This window comes from Macrobrachium rosenbergii, chromosome 41 (assembly GCF_040412425.1).
Source record: "Macrobrachium rosenbergii isolate ZJJX-2024 chromosome 41, ASM4041242v1, whole genome shotgun sequence".
Taxonomy (NCBI): domain Eukaryota; kingdom Metazoa; phylum Arthropoda; class Malacostraca; order Decapoda; family Palaemonidae; genus Macrobrachium; species Macrobrachium rosenbergii.
Genome location: NC_089781.1, coordinates 89,642,280 through 89,663,794, shown reverse-complemented (window position 1 = coordinate 89,663,794; position 21,515 = coordinate 89,642,280). Strand labels below are relative to the sequence as shown.

The 21,515-nt window shown below is 38.8% G+C and overlaps 1 protein-coding gene and 1 long non-coding RNA gene across 18 annotated transcripts in view; one reads left to right on the top strand and one right to left on the bottom strand.

Moving 5' to 3' along the window:
* The window catches only part of Cip4 (formin-binding protein 1-like Cip4), a 384,908-nt gene extending 381,685 nt beyond the window's left edge, over positions 1-3,223 (top strand). For all 17 annotated transcript variants that reach the window (XM_067084635.1, XM_067084633.1, XM_067084627.1 and 14 more), the window contains one exon: positions 19-3,223. In XM_067084635.1, coding sequence (XP_066940736.1) covers positions 19-179 — 161 coding nt within the window. In that variant the 3' untranslated portion in view covers positions 180-3,223. The remainder of the gene's footprint in view (positions 1-18) is intronic.
* Positions 2,813-20,975, bottom strand: LOC136826988 (uncharacterized). The gene is made up of 2 exons (XR_010849772.1): positions 20,821-20,975; positions 2,813-4,264 (listed from the first exon to the last, which is right to left on the bottom strand). It is a non-coding gene; the product is annotated as an uncharacterized lncRNA (long non-coding RNA).
* Positions 20,976-21,515: the final 540 nt, after the last annotated feature.

Below are 21,515 nucleotides of genomic sequence, written 5' to 3'. Positions count from 1 at the left end.
AAAGTTCTTGTATTCCAGGTACCAGTGAAGGAAGCATGAGCATGGCGGAAGGGGAAGAACTGAGCATAATAGAATTAGACCAAGGTGATGGCTGGACTAGAGTGAGAAGAGTAGGGGAATTTGAAGAGGGATTTGTTCCTACTTCTTACATTGAAATGAATCTTTATAATAATTGTTGAACATTCTTTATGATTAGTGGTAATGTTCCATATAGTATAAAGAGACTTTTATATCTGCTTATGAATTTATATATATTTACTGTACATACATAATACAGATATACTCCCTACTGTTTACATATAACACCCATAACACATTTCACAAAGCAAGTGTTGTATGTTTTTATACAAAGAAGCATAAGCATACTACATGAATCATTTGAAGCTAGACATTTTGCTTCTCAGACTCGAACAAAATATTGTAAATTTATTCCTAGTGCACTGAAATGTGGAATTACCAAATCTTGGCATGCAAGTAGCACACAACAGTACATTGTTGAGTTCTGTTTACATTTGCATATGCTACATTGCCACATTGGAGTTTTGTAAGGGATTTTAAGATACTAGTAAACAATCGTGATGGATAAGGAAGAGGCTGTCCTGTCAAATATTTTTAATTTAGCATAGAGGTGTTTTCTCTATCCTCGTGTTCCACTATTACTTTTATTATGTCATGTATATATTTTTATCCAGCTGTAGACAGTGCAGTGAAAATTATAGGAGTACTGTATGCTTTGATAAGGTAATACAGATTACTCGTTTTTCTCTAAAATTGTGTAGGCTAAATGCAGGCTCTGATGCATGCAATCGTCTGTGCAAGATTATTTAAATCAAACTTAAAAAAAGAGATAGTCTTACATAAACCTGCTCAAATAGAAAATGTATCTCATTATTTTCATGTATAAATACTGTGTAGTATAATACTCTTGAGGTGGACAATGAACAATTTTGATAATGGTCAGTAAGTTATATGATAGGATGGATGTTTTAAAATTCACAGTGCAAGTGTATAGAAAATGCTTTTGAAATGATTTCATTTTATGTACTATATGCCTTCTCAAGAACTATTTTAATTGTGAATGTGTGAATAGTGTATGAATGAAACTACTGTATATTACATTTAAATTGGATGGAAAGCATTTCCTTTTTTATAGTTTTATTATGCATTTTATAACTGGCTGTGGCATTTGAACTACAATGGAAAAGAACAGTGTACTATATTCATTAAGTCCTTGTTTGTAGTGCTACTACTTTTGGAAGTTTCTCCAATAAACTTTGTACGATGATTGACCAAAGGTCTCAAGGAACGTGATTTGTATAGCATTTTTACAACATTGCCTTAACTAAGGCTAGGATCGCACTAGCCTTATGGCAGTGTGTTGTTTTTGTACTTCTGTGAAGTGCAAGTATAGGGGTAATATTTTAACTAGATTTAGAGAAAATGCTTGTGTTATCCATAGATTTGTCTGCCTCAAAATATTCATATGCTATTTGAAGTGGATGATAAGCTGGCAGATGTTTGACACGTCCACCTATGATGATTTACTCAGGACCAGCCATGACTCAAAACTATGCACAGAATTTGGCCTGCCATAACTCAGTGGTTTTGATCATAGACAGCTTGACTCATTTAACCATGGCATTGAGAGTAACTAATGGACTACAAACAGTCATATGCTTGCTATTACATAGCAACTGTCAAACATGGGGAAATCATGTTAAGAGAAAATAAAGCAACAAAAGTAAGTCATGTATAGTGAATCACTATTTGCTTAATTTCCAGCCAGTGTGTGGTTTTGCATAATCTGCACTTATGCCCAACCGCTACCAGTAATGATAATTTAACTACATATGTCCTGCCAATAATAAAACAAGATTTCAATGGAGCCCACTGCATTCACATTTTACAGCTTCTGTAAACCTGTGATAAAAGGTCACAAACTTTTATTACTAGATTGCAAGTTACGTTTTATACTATTGCAATGAAATCAAATGATGTAGCTCAACTAACAATTGTTCAGTGTAGACTTTCTTTTTCTTTCAATCCATGAAATTTTACTTGTAATCAGGGGCACCCTTAGTCTAGTCTATTATGTGCTTGGCAGTAAGGGATCCCAAATGTCCAATATGAAACTATTTCAACAAAAGTCATTCTGAATTTTTAGGGACTCATGCTAAGCATGCCCCCACGCTTTGGGCTGCTTCCCTGTTTACTTGCACTTGGGTTTCTTAATGACTGTACCATACTTATGTAGATTTTCTACATTTTTTTTTTTGTTTTTTTGTGAAAATGTTAACTAATTTTATTCACTTTGTTGAAGAATAAAGAGAATCCTGTCATAGTACTGATGAAAAATTTTGAAGCTGACTTTGTTTTTCATTGATCGCTAACATATTACTGTATAAATAAAAATGCCCTGATCTCGTTAGCTCAGAGTAAAAATCTAGGTTTGATACCCAAAATACTAGTATAGGCTACTCATTTCTGCTTTTAAAAATTGAAAGTATTCAATTGATAGCTATTCAATTCCTGACTTTAGTTTGTTGTGGTTTGTTGTTGTCCTTCTTAGTTGTGCTTTAGTGTTTTTAGTAGGATCACTATTTGGGTAAACTGAACATTGATAAGGCAAGTTTTATAAATTGAAAATTACTGTAGGTGTTTACCAATTCAAGCAGAGAATAAGCAGATTTCATTTTCTCTATATTTGTGTTCCAAAGATAAGGAACAAACTTAAATTCCACTTAAAAAATTTAAGCACATTTTGTTTTTATCAGACACGTTTGAAGGAAACAGACAAAATTTGTTTATTAAAGGTTTAAATCCCTTTCTTTTGTTTGGTTAGAGCAGAAATGGCTTTTTTGTTCTTTTTATTTTGAATGAGTCCAACCCTTAATGGGAAGTGATATGTAACTGTGTACACTTGCATATGTCTACTTTGAGAGACACTTGTGGGGCCTCCAAGAAGTGTTGATACGAAACACTTTATGTACATTTTCTGTAACTTCTTCTGTACATTTTATTTGTATTTTGTAAATATTTTTGTATTATAGGATGTTTTATAGAAGTCATTAAGGAGATGCTTTTTTCCATGTGCTTATCAGGGAATGATTACATAATAGCAAAAGATAACAAAATGCTTTGCTTTTATGTCAGCTTTGTAGTTATATCCCCCTGATAAATGATGTATTAATATTATATCTGTAATAAAATACAATGTGTTAAATAGAATTTTATTTTACCTTATTGTGTATGTTTAATGTAAAATAAAATTTAAGGCATAAAAAGTTAACAAAATAAACCCTCAGTTTACCAGGAAATTGACATGACCTAACTTCAGTCAATGTGAATCCCCTAAAGAGTATATGCATCATCAAGTTTGAAGTTATAACTAGGTAAAGATTGTTTTCTGGAAGTTTTGCAAATGTCAATGTGACATACTGCTAACTAATAAGGTACTGGCCAATTTAAAACCACTGATCAAAATAAAAACCAAACATGCTTTGATGTTACAGAATTAATTTTAGAATTGAATAATGAAGCAAAATGAAATCAAAGACTACCTTACAAGGCAAAAACAATGAAATACTTGAGAAAACAACGGTAGTTAGCATCACAGCACCAATAAAAAAAAAAGGCTGTAAACTCTGCTTTGCAATTCACTATGACACAAATTTATGAAAGAAATGAAATGAAATGTGAGAACAATTTCAGAAATATCATGAAAATGGATAGTGAAAGTACTGACAAAGGACAGAGAAGGGCAAGCCGAGGCAAATACCACTGGTAACTGACCTCAGGTTCATGAAAAAGTGACCTGGGTATGCATGCATACATGCTGGCATAGTGGAGAACTTTATTATTTAAATTCCAGAATGGTGAAAATAAGAATTTTGGGAATAAAAACTGTTAATACACTACATATGATTAATATGCATTACCGTGGAGATGTGACCCATTGCCTTACTACTGTAGAATCTGGTACTCCATTATTTCCAAAGGCAAACCAACTTTGGGTTTGTGAAAGAAATTAGCAACTCCAAGTATGTGAGTGGTGCTGAATAGCTTTAGACAGGGCTTGATCTGAAATATTACAGATCTTTCCAAGTGGATGATGAGCTCCTCACAAACATATGAGGCTATGTCATCAGTTCTTCACCCATCCTTAATTGACATTTTTTTTGTTTTCATCCAAAAAGTGTGGAGGGGGGAATTCAGTCCCCAAATCTTTAATATTTTTCCTCGTTTCATCCCCGAAAAGTAGTACCTAAAAAAAAAAAAAAAAAAAAAAAAGTTTTTAGATAGTGATATCAATGCTTACTGAGCCACAACATACTTCATTAAAAATATTAGTTTTAACAAACGCATCTTGTGCACCACCCAACCTGACTGCCTTTCATTCATCCACTTATTATTCTTGCCCAAAGAATTTATTCCAATACAGTATGGTGGAAACTGGAGTAAGGCAAAGTTAAAGAAGCTGGATAGCCAGTTAAAAACAAACCAAGAAGGAATGAAAGGTTAAAAAAAAGTGACACTGCAAAGAACCTCAATTGCCTTCTGCATATGCTAAACTATGCATACTGAAAGTATCCCCATAAACAATTTATGATCCATCTGCATTTTATGAATAATAAATTGCCTATTTTTACAGTGTGAAAAAAGTTAAGTATATCTTAGTTTAACCAGACCACTGAGCTGGTTAACAGCTCTCCTAGGGCTGGAATAGTCCATAATATTCTCTTTATACAAGCAGTCCCCGGTTTATGACGGCGTTTCCGTTTTTACGCCGTGTCATAAACCGAAAGTCATCGTAAACCAAAAAATCGCCAAAAATACTAAGAAAACCTTACTTTTAATGCTTTGGGTGTACTGTATTGAAAACGATGTAAACTGCATTTTTACTGAGTTTTTCATAAAAACCTCCAAATTTTTATTATTCTGCCATTTTGGAGCCATATTTCTTCCGTCAGATCGGCGTACGACGTGTCGTAACCCTGGAACATGCGTCGTAAACCGGGAAATAATTTCTGACGAATATATTTGAAAAGCGTTGTAACCTCGAAACGTCGTAAGCCAGACCCATCATGAACCGGGGACTGCCTGTACTTCTAATCAAGTCTTCATTTCTTCCAAAGAAATCTTCAAGCATTCAGCAACACTGCTATGCTGTCAGATTTTGCATATGGCACTGCAATTACATCACAGAAAAATAAGTACGGATGCAGCAAACACCCTAACTAACAGAATAAGGGCCCGTTAGGCCATGAGAGGAAATGGGAATTTTTATCACGAATACAGTGGTCCATGCAAGGCACACAAAAAGTGGACAATTGAAAGGCAATCAGGTTGGGTGGTACTCGAAATGTGTCAGAGCAAAAATATTTTTAATGAAATACAGTATGTTGTGGCTCAGTACACAGTGCCGTCACTTTCTGAAAATAGGAGTTTTTTAATATCTCAGCAGAAAGAGGGGCAGACAATTTTTGTTCAAATCTGGCAACCATAAGGCCTAAGTCTACATGTACCTTAGGTGAGAAACTGGTCTGTCTCAGTGGGGCTCAGGCTATAACACGTGTTCAGCTGCCACCACAGATTCTAAGGAGATTGTATCCAAGGACTTGTGGGTGATGTCAATTAGGAAGAAAGAGTAAAGATGGTTTTGGGAAAAAGCCAAGCACCTGACCTCAGTACCCTGACACTGAGAAGCTCCTCTTGAATGGTAGGAGCATCACAATGCCCAAGATTTTGAGTCATTGCCCACAGTACTGAGTCTTTCTCCTTCCAAAAGCAGAACTGGACAGTGTTACTGATACTTCTTAGTTGTGTTTACCAGTAATAATGAACAGATGCCAACATAAGGCATGAGATATTGAGGACATTGTATATAGCACTATAAAACATGCACCAGCCAGGACATCATTTCTTTTTGGTCCTCAACTATAGTCTTGAAGGGAAAGTATCTGGATTTTTGCCACAAACTAGGAATGAAAGGAGATGAGAAGAATTCATATCCTCCAAATGTCTCACTAAGTAGGAGAGACTGTGTGATATCCTCTGTCCATAGTCTCCATCAAGGGTTTGTACAGCACCTAAGTGAGATTAAGAGGGATGTATCATATCCCACTCCAAGGAGTCAAAAAGTATGTAAAACTGTTCAAAGCTCCTCAAGTGCAAGGGAACTTCCCTACCAAGGCAGAGGAGTCCAAACATTTATACTGGGAGGTCCAGGAAAGGGCCGAGATAGACAAGAAACTACATGATCTGTTGAAAAGTGTTGACTGGAGAGACAACACTAACCATAGCGTTCTCAGTATCTAAATGAGAAGGTCCAGCAGACTGGGATAACACAGGGTTTGTGGTCAGCAAGTAGGCACCAGGATCATTCTAAGACCGAATGATCACTGAATGAAGTAGAAGCATACAAGTCAAAGTTGCTTTAAGGAGATGGTGGAAGTCTTGCAATATAGCCCAGGGTCCAGCACTGGCAACAGATCGCCTGTAACTGTGTAAAAAAAACCAGCAATCCCCAAACTTCAAGCAACTTTCCAATATGTGCGGGTGTAGGAACCCCTACATCCCTACAAACTGCCCTTGGCAACTGAGAAGATCAGCTAATAAAATCTGGTGGCCCAGGATGTGTCTGGCCAACAGTGTAACAAACTGTCCTGTGCACCCGCTTTGCTAATTGCAGGGGGAGAGGGATACCACATCTTTTTTTCTTGCTGACATATAACACTATGGTTGTACTATAACTCATCAGCATGGCCAAGCGTCACAGAATGCTTCCAGTGCCAGAAGCACTGCACCCATTTCATGAACGTTGATGTGCAATTTAGAATCGTCTCTAAGTCCCCATGCCTAAGATGAATAAGACACTCAGGTGTGCACCCCACTTCCTTTAGCACATTCAAGAATACAAGCATCACTGGTGGAAAGGAATTATGTAAAGCCCTCACAAGGGGGTTCTTGTTGTTTAACCATCACATATGATCCTCCCTCACTTCCCTCTTCAACTGATCACTGTGCTGAACAACATGCCCAGTACTTCAACTGTCGCTTGGGTAAGATATGACTTGGCCCAGTTTTTCACAGTCCCAAGGTCATGTTAAAGAAGAAAGTTAATCCTGATCCCAGAACAACTGCTTCTCAGAAGACACCAGAATCAGCAAATTGTTGAAATACCGTACAGCCAGATCCCAAATGAGAGCCAAAATACATGCACAAACACTGGTGAACATGTGTTGATAGTCCAATGCAAAGTGCTTTGAACCGATATAGACTGTCCTGCTATGAGACTCACTAAGACTGATCTGGGCTGAAGACAAATGTTTCACAAAGGCTCTCCCTGAATGCCAACAGAAGGATACAACGCCGCCAAGAGCTCATTTCCTGGGGAAGTCTTGGCGTAGTATTAACAGAGGTCGGTGAAAATGGGACTGAAGCAAGGTTGGTGAAGATGCATGCATACCAGCAACAGCATCATACAGAAAGAGCCAGGTTGTCATCTGGTCTACACACACCCTCCGCCAGCCAAGCAAGGGGAGAACAGGCAGACACTGTCCCAGTGGATGCAGTAGGTCCATGGAAGGCATAAAGCAGGGAAGAGGAGATACCAGCTACACACTGCTTGGAAGAAATCAATGGTATCTTTGTTTTTTATCCTTTGAGCCATACTTCTTTCATTGGCAAGTGAACAGGAAACACACTGGACAGAACTGAAAGTATGTATGAATTCCTGACTTGTGCAAGCCAAACAGAATGAAGGCTGACTGTCTTAAGCAATATGAGCTTAAAACACACTTCATGTCCAGGACATCTTTGCTGATCATCCTTTCCATTAGAATTTTCAGGCACCACAGTTCAAATCACCATCTTCTTTCTTCTTCATTGCCACTGCTATCCCTAAGATAAGGGGTTGGCTCCCTTGATGTGTCTTCTCCAGCTATTTCTACTGAAATTATATTTTTCTCGTAAACTCCTTTCTCCAAATCTTCCCTCACTTCATCACACCATCCCATCCTGTGCCTTCCTCTCACCATTCTACCCCTCACAGATTTCACCCAAGCAATCTTCACTCCATCCTCATTCATCTTTATCACATGCCCAAGCCACCTCAATCTTGACTCTTTTATCAGACAGTAATCTATACATCTCCAGCACTTTTAATTTCTCTGCCAGTCCCTAAAACAACAAAATCTTCAAAATCCACCTCAGCATCCCCATCTCCATTCCTCTTTCCTTCTTAATGCCCATGTTTCTGAACCATACATCATCACTAGTCTAATTACAGAACTTTAGATCTTTATTTACATCATCACTGGTCTCATTACAGTACAACAGATCATTATTTTAGAATGATATTTTGTCACACACACACACACACACTACCTCTGCTACCTTCCTCCTTATCCCCCAAGCTGCTTTTATCCTGCCTTCAACCTCAGCTTCACATCCTCCATTCTGGCTTACAGTACATCCTAAATACAGTACAGTAGCACTCACCAAAATTCAGTCCTTCATCAGCGTACTTGAGCAGTGTCAGGCTGTTGACGGTTGCGTATACTAACTAAAAATCGGAAAAAGAGGAGGATGATAAAGCAGCAGGATCATCAACTACCTCCTCTTCAGCTGGTATTCTTTGGGTGTTAGTTCAGGTGTTACAGGGGGTAGGATTCTGAGGAAAGAGCTGTCACGAGATGTAGAGGGTTGAAGGTGTCTCAATGGCACTGGGTGGAAGGTGTTTACGACGGGGAAGTCAAAATGGCACGTCGAAAATCGTCAAAATCATAAGAAAACCTTAAATTTTCTTTGTTATTGAGTTTACATCAAAAACCTTCAAATTATGATTATTCTGCCGTTTTGGGGCCATATTTCTTCCGTCGGATCGTCGAGGAACATCCAAATAATTTCTGATGAATATATTTGAAAAGCTGCGACGTCGTAAGCCAGAACCGTCCATTGTTTTTTTTTTTGTTCTTCATAAATGACTCAGTAACATGCAATAGAATCTTGAAGTCCTCTCTCAACTTTAGCAAATCATTCCATGTTCACATCCATTTGACTAAAAAGATTCATCGCACTGCCAGTTAAGGCAAATGCATCTGCCAGTTTTTTGTTGTAAACTTTTGCTCTGGCTCTTCTTCAATTTCTTCTTCCTCTTCTGCTCTTTTTCTCTCTTCTGCAAGTGCAATTAAATCTTCAGCCGTTTGCGCTACATCTTGCACATCTATGAGTTCTTGGATATCTTCCTCTTCAATTTCTAAATCTAAACTTCTCCCAAGTGTCAAGATCTTTTTATTAATTTTCACAACTTCTTTATCCTTACTGAAACTTTTAAATGAGTTCACATACACTTTTAGCACATTTTCCCAAATCCCATTCATATAAACTTTCTTTACCTCCTTCCATGCCTTTCCAATGTTCATAATGGCATTCAGAACACTGAATTCCTTCCAGAATGTTCTCAGCTTTTTCTCCTCGTTATCCATAGCCTGAACAGCCTGAACAAACATGTTTCAAAGATAATAGGTCTTGAACGTAGCCACAGCGCCCTGATCCATTGGTTGTACGAGAGAAGTTGTGTTTGGTAGTGGAAACACAACTTTTACGTTCTCGTTAATATCACCGATGAGCTGAGGGTGGCCGGGAGCATTGTCAAGAATCAGGAGAATTTTGAAAGGGATGTTGTTTTCCCTACAACAATCTTTCACTTCTGGAATAAAGCAATGCACAAACCAGTCTTCAAATAGCTGTGCAGTCATCCATGCTTTCTTTCTATGCCAGTAATGCAGAGGAAGCGTATGTTTGCTGATTCTTGCTAATGCCCTTGCATTTGCTGAGTGATAAATCATGAATGGCTTGAGTGTATACCCTGGCACATTTCCTCCAAGCAGAAGAATCAATCGATCTTTGTACAGTATGCCTTAAACTCGGGCTTCGTTGTTGCTTCTTTATGAATGTAAGACCACTGAGGCATCTGCTTCCTTAAATGTATTTTTTTTTGTCTCGATCTTGTGTTTACGTTTGTTAAAATGTACGTTTCGCGTCTAAAAGAACGCTTGTTTGTTTACATTTTATGAAAATTTAAGTAGATTTATTGAGACCACTGACAATTGTGGATCAGGTATATATGTGTTTGTGTTGTAAAACAATTCCCTTTATGAGGGTGACGCCTTTTGAAGTTCCCCATTCCCTGTCCTGCCCGTTCTTTTCAGTTTCAATTTTTATATTGAAGTTGTAAATTGATGTACCAATTGCTTGTTTGTACCGTTATTGTGAATTTTTGACTGAACTGGGAATTATAAAAAAGAACTGTGGAACCTGTTACGTTCTCCCCAAGCTGTTTGATCTTTTTTGTGAGAGGAAATAAACATCAATCTTATTGAGCACGAAGCATCTTAAATTTAGCAGCTCAACATCAATCTTATGGCATCAAATTTAGCTTCTTGTTTCACCACTAATTTTCACACTACGAAAATTATGGCAGTTTCTGAAACGATGAAACCATCCAGAACTTGTTGCAAAATCTTTGTTACGGGTAACATCATATTTTTTTTTTTTTAGTTTCTCAATAAGCATGCACACCTCTGTTTGAATGGTCAAGAGGCTAAGTGGCATATGCTTGTCCTTAATGGTGGATACCATTCACTGTGATAGATGCTCGTCACGAGCGATCACCATGACTGCCTTTCCTGCGGCATGCTGGGTGATTATTTTCATTTTTCTACTCTAAAGTACAGTAAAGGAGTGCCTCGTCTTCTTGGCACTACCAACAGGAGACTCACTTGAGTGTTTGGCAGACATACTGATATACACTAATTTGAGTTTAAACAGTTCACACATGTAGTCAAACACACAAAATTTGACTTTGCAGACGGCGAGCACGGGTGAGGTCTAGTTCAGGGCGAGAGATACCCACATCCCAGCCTCTCGGGCCAACATATCATACACCGTACGCTGCTACCTGTGCCTGTCGCGCACAAAATTAAAAAATATTTTCAAAATATTGTCGTATCGGTATTGAATAATAATTTTGAAACCATCGGAACTGCTAACCCCATCACAAACTCAATTTATCGTAAAATGAAACATCGTAACCGGGGAAGTACCCGTATTCATTCCTCCCCATGTGCACCACATACCGCCAACATTTCAATTTGCACTTCTGATGGACCTGGTTCTTTGCCATTCTTCATTTTACTTGTAAAATTCTTAACTTCTGTAGATTTTATCACCACAATCTGCTGTGAAGTAACTCTAACCACAGAGTAACCGCATAAACACATAGTCTACGACACCAAGTGGGGGAAGATGGTCCAGCTCCTGGTACATGACAGATGAGGCTACTTCAACAATTGCTAACAGAAAGGAGTGGACTAAAAGGTATCTCTGGGTGCCTTGACCAAAAGAGCTAGCACATTGGGATACCATTCAGAACAGGACCAACAGGGATTTACCTGGGCTCCTTGAGACCCTGAGTGACAAATGGTGGGTGATCACTCAGCACACCAGACTGACAGAAAGAATGCCAAAGACATCCAAATATCCCAGGGGCTGCTGGGAGGCATTTTCCAACCTGGAGTCTGGAACTGAAGAGCAGAACACCATGAACTTCCTGTACCCATGTGGCAAGCAAGTATATTGCTAACATTCACTGCAGCTCAATAAGCCTTTCCCCACGTAATAAAGTAGTGACCAATCTGTTCTGAATAACATCCTGAAGGACACAGACCACCAAGAACCCCACTCCATGTCTGCCACTTTTCCCAAAGGCAAAGTGGCTGATGGAGAGGGGGACTACCAACTCAGTGTCTTCTTCCCTTCTTCCCCTTACTTCCCTTGAGGAAGAAGTCTGGATACCTTGCCTTGGTTACATAAAGGGAATCCCCTCTAACACTGGACACAGAAAGCATGGCCACCCCAAAAGGCATGGCTGCAGTTCCCTTTGCTGCTCCAGAAGATTTAAGGAAGACAGATTGCTTGGTGGACTAAGTATGCTAACATCTGAACGATTACAGTCCGTTAGTCCGAAGGCCCGATAGTCCGAAGGCCCGATAGTCCGAAGGCCCGATAGTCGTAGGTCTAAGCCGGCATTCCGAGGCAAGCGCCCCAACCCCGCCTGATTAATCCCCGCCTCCATGGCTAATACGGCAAAATTGTAACCAGTAAACACCCCTAGGGTACGTTATGTTGGTATTTTTATGGGTGTTTACTGGTTACAATTTTGCCGCATTAGCTATGGAGGGGTGGGGGGCTGATTACAGTCCGTCGGACTATCGGACCTTCGGACTATCGGGCCTGCTGACTTTCGGACTATCGGACTATCGGGCCTTCGGGCTATAGGGTGGTCACCATCTGAAATATTAATCTCCACTTTTGCAGAACTTCCGCTGGTGTGTCAATGGTGGGAAAGTAGCTTGCTTGATCTGTTGGACAGTACACTGGATTTATATCCTGGTCCAAGACACCACAATCAAGCAGCTACCTCAGCAATCAAAGCTACTGCTTTGCCTCTACCAGTGACATGGTTTGACGAAAAGGCAGTGGTTACTTCCCAGAGATCATCCAGCTCCCTCAGGTGGTCTAAAGGAGGAGAACCCTCAGGTCCTTTAGCTGATTCCCCTGGTGAGCATTCTTGAACAGTGAACACAAACAATCAGGCATAGCATTACTAATCACTGAATAACAATTTGAGACTGTCTGAACCACATGAAATTATAATAGAAATTCCCATAGACTTTTATAAGAGAACGAGTCTAGGTTGGCTCATAATCACTTGAAATTGCCATCCACATTCATACACACATGCATGATCAATTGAAACTGAATTAGACATTACACATGAGTGCTTAATTGTCCTATCATGCATACACATCAAGAGTCCTGGATGAACTAAGATCATCCAGATTGTCTGCATGATCTGCACGCAGCTCGCACAATCCTCAGCAGCATTGTAATGCAGTTGTGTTCATGTACCTCGAGGGTTATGGATGAACCAAGCAGCACCTGAAGATTCACATGCTCACGTACATACATACAGACTGACATAATACCCAGGGGTATTGTACAGCAGTGACCTGTTGCACGTGAACCTCCCATCAGCATGCTCCCAATCCAGGCTAAACGTTAAGTATACCTTAGTTTTACAATCCAGGGATCATACACAAGCTGAGTAGGAAGGTAGCTCTGACTTCTCTATGTACATCAGCAGACACGAAAATATAAAGAGCCTGAGACAGACTGTGTTTCATTAGGTAAACAGGAAGACACCGGTTCCAGAACACGCTAAGAGAACCACGTGTTACCCTTACATAAAATAACACCCCACCCACATCTGAGAAAATGCTCTCACCAACCACCAAAAATGAGAGGAAATTACTCGACTTACATCATAACTCCTTGTGAGAGGGTCTCTGAGACTGCCACTTCTTCCCACAGAAGGAAGAAGAGGCAAGTGTGGAGGAAAAGAAGGAAGGGGTTGACAAGGAGGAGGAGGAAGAGGATGATATGCACTTGTGTTCTTTCACCTTGCTCCATCCACAAGTCTTAGACTCCTCAGTTATGAGTACAAGACTTATTGACACAAGAAGCTGCATCAGACTCTTCTCTTCATACCTTGGCAGAGGCACAAACAAGGGAAGTGTCTGGGACAGTCCTCATGTTCTGGAAGTAAATGGGAAGAGATTAGCTTATGAGCACATACACAGAACCCTGTATCAACACCAGACAGTCACACCTACAGGTGATGGAATGCATGGAATACCATGCAAGCAAACCCTTGCAAGAGCAGAAGGTACTGAAAGAGTAAGGGAGATGCTACTGGAGGAAGGAGACAAAAAGGTTTGGTGGTATCAAAGGTTGAATAATCCCCTTGGAAGAAAATGGCAAACATCTTTCAGCCTCCTCCCACTGTTGCTGAACCTCTCCACTGCAAAGAAGACCAGCCAACCTACTACTGGCACCAATGCAGAACAACAAAACTGGATACATTGTGCGGCCAAGGACATAAGTCAGTAAAAAACCTGCTTAATTCCTTCACACCTTATGCATTTCACTTTTCTTGATCAAAACCATGTTGAATAAAATGAAAAACACCATACAGTACATACATTAAAAAGGATGAAAGGAGTTTTAACTTGATCAGTCAGACCGTAGCGAGATATCTTACTTGACCGTGACTGAAGACAATGGGCTTGGTGACTGTGAGTGGGAGTTTCACCTGCACATCCACTTGTTACCAAGTTTCAACAACTGATTCCAGCTCATGTTGCAGAATAGTCTAACATATAAGGTGGTTTACATTTCCACAGGAACAAATACAGTCTTTCTAAGCACAGAGATGTTTTCCTAAACTCCAGTCAGTTTCTCTTGAATAATGGCAAATTGAAATTTTTTACATTCTACAACCCAGATGCAAGGGGTAGAAGCATCACACAAGAATCTTTTACATTTACTGTACAAACATACTTCTAAGGGAATTACTCAGAAAATTAAATATACCAAGATTTTCAAAGGCAGCACTTATGAACCATGACGGATGCCCTAATTTGAGAACATGACTTTATATAAGCCTAATCTGCTCCTTTGTCTAGTCTTCCATGTACTTAAGTGAGAGTGTCTGCATTGCTTTACCAAGTACAGTACAGTATTTGCGTCTGAAAACCTAGAAACTTTTGTTACAAAACATAATAAAGGGGAAAAGCTAATTTTCACTTTTTCTACTTTGATATCAACGGAGGTTTCTTGTGACAAATGAATCTATAAACTCCACCAACTTGTCATTATCCATTTCTCACTTTTAAAAGGATGAACACACTGTCCACACTTCTCTATCTGAGGATCAGTTTTATGTCATTTACAAAAATTTTGTGGAGACATGACACTTCCAAAAAATGCTCCTACACAGGTTTGTCTATTAATAAACTTTTTCTACTGGAAAATAAGCACTATAAATTTGTTCACTCCCTTTACCTTTGGTGAAATCCAAAACGTTGCATAGTGGTGTGATAGTGTATAAACTGCATCAAAGTACTACATGTATCTTAACAGAACTATCCTTTACAGAATACAAACTATCCTAATTATTACAATACAGTATTTTCTTTCCAGCTTTTTTTTTCTCACGTCATTTTTGTAGATTTTTTATTTGGTTTCCATTACAAGTAGTATTCAGCTGATACTGTTATGTACAAAAAAGCAAGATGCAAAAAATATTAATTTTGAAAATACTGTAATGCAATATCTGACTGTTGTATACTGTATTAACATTACAGTATTTGGCAGTTTCACTGCACCAATCTGTTACAATACTTCAACTCTCATATGACAGGCATGGCCTAGCAACTGATAGAGCAACTAAAATGACGCTCACTTCATTTACTCTTATCTGTGAGGTCTTTTCGATACGATGTTATCTCGGCTACATGATAAGGTATTTGCTTGCAAAGACATTCGTCTTTGCTATTTGTGTGCTTGAATATTGGTTTGTATATATGTCTGTTTATTCTAGTACAAATTTCATTGCATTCTATGTCAAAAAATTGCAGGATTTTAACATAGGCTTCCATTCCCTCTTTGTACCGACAAATCACCTTTCGACCACTAATGCTGTTAATTGTCTACAGAGACAAGATTAGCTATGCTACAGAGCCTTCAATTTGATATTCTGTCAGTACTTAATTCTGTTCACCAAGGTTTAACTGCCATGTTAGTAAAAGCAAAACAATGTGTTTGTTGCTGAGAATACAAACAAGAGACTGTACAGATGGTTATCCCGGCTCCAGCACTTTTTCTTTAGCTGCTGTCTGGTGCAAACCTCTTGCCTAGTCTCCCCTAACTTGTGTGTGTTAAAGTATTGACCTTCCCAACTAGGAGTGTGCTGGCTGGTATCTTTTGCAGTGGAAGCACTAAGGGAAGAAGTATGAGATGACAAAGAGCTCGCTGCTTTTTTTTTTTTTTTGGAGGGGGGCCAGCTTACCAGTATGGGGTGGGAGTAGAGTACAGTAGAGTTGATGCAAGCATGTGCATTGATAGGTTTACCAGTCAGTGCTATCCAGTTGTGGCAGCCCCAGTGCATGTGTGGGTCCATCCCAGTGGGTTTCATGTGCCTGTGTAATGTCCACTGCCTATGTCTGTGATGTTGGTTGCTCCTGGTATACCCAAGTTTTTTTTTGAGTAGCTAAAGAAGGTGCAGCCTACCCTGAATATCCCAGGTGACCCTTCGTTTTTTCCAGTCCACAAAGGGGTCTTCTACTGCTTCTTCTTGCATGGTAAACTTGCTCAACCCTCCAGTTGGTGAGGTGGTTTCTTCACCTGTTTCTGGTACTCTTGTAATTCAACTGCAGTCTACCTTGATCTTGTCCTGAGCAATGTTGGAAAGAAGAGTGAGACTCATGGTCAGAGTATGGTGAAGGAGTGGAAGGTGATTCTTCTTCCTTCTCCACCTTATCACCAAGCTGTTCCTCCTAGTCTTCTTCTGCCCTTTCTTCCTCTCACAGAAAGAAGGCTTCTCATAAAGAGTCCCATAAGGCTTTGCATGGGCATATTCCTTTGCTGACGAGAGGTGACAGCGTAGGCAGAGTTGACTTGGAGGTCCCTGAACATGCATGTGATCCCTGATCTTCCTTGGTGAAACTTTTCATCCTTGGAGGACTTTGTTCCAGATGGGCACCTATACCAGCACTAGTTTTGGAGATGCCTCAAGCAACTTGTTGGCCCCCCCTGATCCTCCCTCTCATCCTGTGTCCCTTCAGCCAGGAAATAAGGAACAGTCTTGCCAGCAGCAGATACCTCCTTGTGGGAGTTCAGCTGAACTCCCCGTCTCCAGAGATACTGTTGTTGTCGGATGTGTCAATGATGGGGTGGGGAGAACACTTGGAGAGTCTAGTCACTTACTATGTACGGGAAAATCAGCTTCAACTACACATCAATATCTTAGACATAAGAGCAATACTGCTGGCTTTACAAGTGTTAAAGTTTGAGTGATACATCCAATAGCATAAAAAGCAACAACACAACTGCAGTGGCATACATCAACAAAAAGTGGGTGGATATTCTCCTTTTCCATCTGTCAGCTGTCAAGCCATCACTTAGGTATATTTTGTGGCAGACAGCTCAGTCACCGTGGGCAAGCCATTGGGAATGAGAAGTCTTTAGATCACTGCATGGCAAAGGGGCTGTTTGAGCTTTGGATAATGCATGTGATCAACCTTTTCATCACACAGCTAAACAAGAAGCTCCTGGTATATTCCCAACTACTGGGCTGCTCTGGAGGATGCCTTCCAGCACCAATGGGACCATCTGGATGTCTGTGCCTTTCCTCCATTCAGCCTGATTCACAGTGATCAACTAAGTTTTGACCAACCTGGGATCAAGATGACCCTGGAGGTTCGTCTTTGGCCACAAGCTGAGTAGCACTCCAAGCTACTGGCTCTTCTGGTTGAGGCACTCTTCTTTGTCATCTTTACATGCTGAGGTACCATCAAACTGCAACATAGCTCTGCCTGGACAGACAAAGACTATCCAGGAGAGGTCTTGCTGCCTGCAGTAGTCCTCAACAGCTGTACTAAATCTCTTAAGCTACAGAACACCAACATACAACCATCTAAGGTGGATAAAGGTGACTACAACATATGAATGTTAACTACAGTACTGCAGTAAATTTGTTAATTAGTTCAACCTTAACATACACAAGAATTACAGTGCATTATTCTGAAAAGAACTCTGATGTACTGAGCATAATTTTTTTTATTACTGTACAGTACTATCATTCAAGCAGTTACCCAATTCACTGGAGCCCAACAATGCAAGTTTTAGTTGTAGAGTTTTTTCTGTTGCCTTGGGGCCACACTATGAATGTGAAGAAATTTAGAGAGAATGGATGAAATGTAGAAAGATGGCTACACTGCTGGTATATAAAATGATCCCATTAGTTGAGAGACCAAAGAATTACCAATGATATATAGGCTTGTACAGCTCTATCCTGCAAGAACTTTGGCACTGACAGCGAAATTTATTTTGGAATGTGCAACAATGCAATGTTAAGAACAAGAGGCTGATAAAGACAAAGATCTCAAGGACTGAGATGCTCTGGACATATGATGAGGAACAGCTGGTCAAAAAAAGCGATAGATATGGCAGTACTAGGATAATAACTTATAGGAATACCAAGAAATCATTGATGAGGAGGAGAGATGAAGACCTACACATGATGTGAGTCTAGGCAATAAGAACACATCACAGAGAAGAATGGAAAAAATTTATTTTACATAAAACATTTATGATGATGGAGCTTCCATGACCCATATCCAAGCATAAAAGACCAGCAAATGTACTTGATGTGCTGCAAGTATTTGCCAATGTCTACTGATTTCAACCATACATGCTATCAAATTTTTTCCTATGAAACATCACAATTTATATTTCTTGCTGAGTAAATGGCTTAAACCAGCACAAATCTATCTCACTCTGCTAAGTATTTTGGTCACAATTTTACAGATACAGTATTTCTATTAAATGCCATTGCCTAACACTGACACACAGAGACAAGAATTCCACTTTTGTAAATATATAAGTTTATTGTACTTTGATTGTCATACGCAGTGGTTTCATAGACTGTACAATTTTCTTTGGTATAATTTCTAGTCTTTAGCTTTGAGTAACCTTGGATTGTGGGACTACATCTGGCATTAAACAATAGTAACCCAATAAGTGGCAGACTGTGTGGGAGGTGTTATGCTGTAGTGGATTGTGGTAAATCAACACACCCTCACTAGATCAGGGAAGGTTAGCCTACATACTAACTAGGCTAAGGCAAATGCATGGCTTTTGCAACAATCAACCATCCCATCTGTAAGACATATGACATGTTATCATAGTTCTTGCCTTTTTGCCTTAATTCAATTGTTTTATGCCTTTTTGCCTTAATTGTTTTAACGTTCATTTAGGGCAACAAATGGGAAAAAGGTTACCCTAAATGTCAGAAGATATTTATTACCCAAAATTGTCATTTGAATAATGTTATTACCCTCCCAAATCCTACAAACAGCCTTAAGGGGTAAGCCTACACCATAAGGCCCCATTACTATAAAGTAAGTGACTGTTTCTATCTTATGAATAGAGGGATTTGTTCAAATTTTTACCACTTATTCTACGACTAATAATGAAAATTCTCTTGTGTGGAAATTTATAAAATCAACCTCTACATTGAAAAAAATCATGACATCACTTTTCAAAAATATAAACAAAAAGTTGCACTAAAAATGGTTTTCCCCAACAGCAAGTATTTTTTTTTTTTTTTTTTTTTTTACAATTTGTGGTTCACAGTACCATACAAGCAATGAGCAAAAATGTCAAAAACCAATCTAAAAAAAAATGTTATCATTAACGCTCAGGGATGTTTATGAGTATTTATATATAAAACAGTTGAAAACTGTTAATAACTAAAGTTCGATAATCCCTCAAAATTCGGTGGTTGGCACGCTCCTTAAGACTTACAAATCAAAATGACAGCAGAGCCATGATGAAAATCAATGAATTTGTCCTGGCCATGTGACCTTGGCTGCTTTGGAATAGCCTAACCTAATCCTAAGTAGCCTACCCCAGTCTGGCCTACTCTTCTGAAATAATGCATAGTTTTTTTTTCAGCCGCTGCATTAATAACCTTCCTCATGCAACAAGCATCTTTACAGGTGTCCTTATATGATCTGTTAAAACATGCTTTCCACCCCTGTCACTTCTTGGCATGTAGCCTACCCTACATAGGCCTACTGCTTAATTATTACCAGTGTGCCTTATAACACATAGGCCTATTGCTTAATTATTATCAGCATACGTTATCTTAAAGCTTGGAGGCTAACAGATACTCTACTAGGCTACCATAATATAACAATTCAAGAAGATAATGCTTCAGTTTTTCATTTGGGAGTGTAATAAGTAACTAATGAATTAACTAATAGGCATACCTACGAAAACTATTACAACTGACAAAAGATGTATCACTTCCTTGAAATCAAAGGCATCTTTGCTATGGCTATTGTATTTTCTCCTGTAAACCAGGCGATTCTTTACTGAAATCAAGCAGCATTATGACATTAAATAGCAGCAAATGCAATAAATATGGACGCAAAAACGAGGATCAAGGTTTCATAAACAAGATGAACGGTTAAACAACTGACAACCTATAGTATGCTAAGGCTAGGCCTATGCCATTTCGATGGCGTTAGGCATTTCCACATAACTCATTTATAATTTCTAAATAGAATTCGGTTACTTGAGACTTTAGTATTATTACTATAACATTTCCAAAGTGCGTTTAAATATGCTAGGTGTACAACTCACATGAAACCACTACAAGCCTAGGCCTATGGAAACGCCTACTTAAAGCAAAACACAATATCACGAACATTGCTTCACATCAAGCCAAACTAACCAACGATTATCAAACAAAAAATACAAATTCATGGAATAACCAGCATTGGTTACAAAAAAAAAAAAACATTTCTTGGCAATTTCACAACAAAGGTTACACGTACCTTGCTTCCTGTGCAGGTATCAGCAACATGCCACTAACGGAAACTTACAAATTTATCACTAAAAATTCTCAAATTGCTTTTATTGTGTTTTGGCATGACCAAGAACTTCAGAAAAATATTCAGAATACAAGCACTAAATAATTAATTCTTTAAAATTAAACCTTTCAGCGCAAAACACTCAACTTGGAGGAAGTATGGAGTCATTAATTGACATAATGGGAGGAATGTCAAATTATTGTAGTTTCCTAAAAAAAATGCAAAAAAAAAAGAAAAAGATATAAAATCATACCTTGGCCTTCATAAACAACAGTCAACGCACATAAGTCGAACACGTTATCAGGTCACCAAAATCATTACATAAAAATAGTATTTTTGTTATGGCTTCCTCTTAATTGAGCATAGAATGATAGAACCTCCCCAACAAGCGATCTGGCGCTGAAAGATACTGCCATCTGTCGGTAATGATTAAAACCCTAATAAAAAAAGAATATTTTACAAGAGAAAGTCTATCATAATTTTTACAAATAATCCCTGTAAAATATCACAAAGTTACTCATTACATGAGCTAATAGGTAAAGTCGTATACTAATAGCAACTAACAAAACAGGACAAACTGCAGTTTATATAAAGGAATTGGAGAGGAAATTTTCTGTAGGCCTACCCGTTAAATTTCCAGACAGGGGAAATACAGCCCACATGAAGAGACATTGCGACCCATTCTGTGGACAATACAGTATTAATCTATAGTAAATAATACAGATATGGTGTATGATGTGAACTGTTTAAATGTGTACAGAAAGAGTTGTAGTTAACTCGCTTATTATTCGTGACTTACGTGATATCACATGTATTTTGAACTGATCATGAAATAACGACAAAATATACATTGAGATGATCTACAGGAATGAAATGCATGAATACTTGTAGCCTATTCTGTATAACTTACCTTCATAAACTGCACAAAACAACGGGCGAGGTACTTAT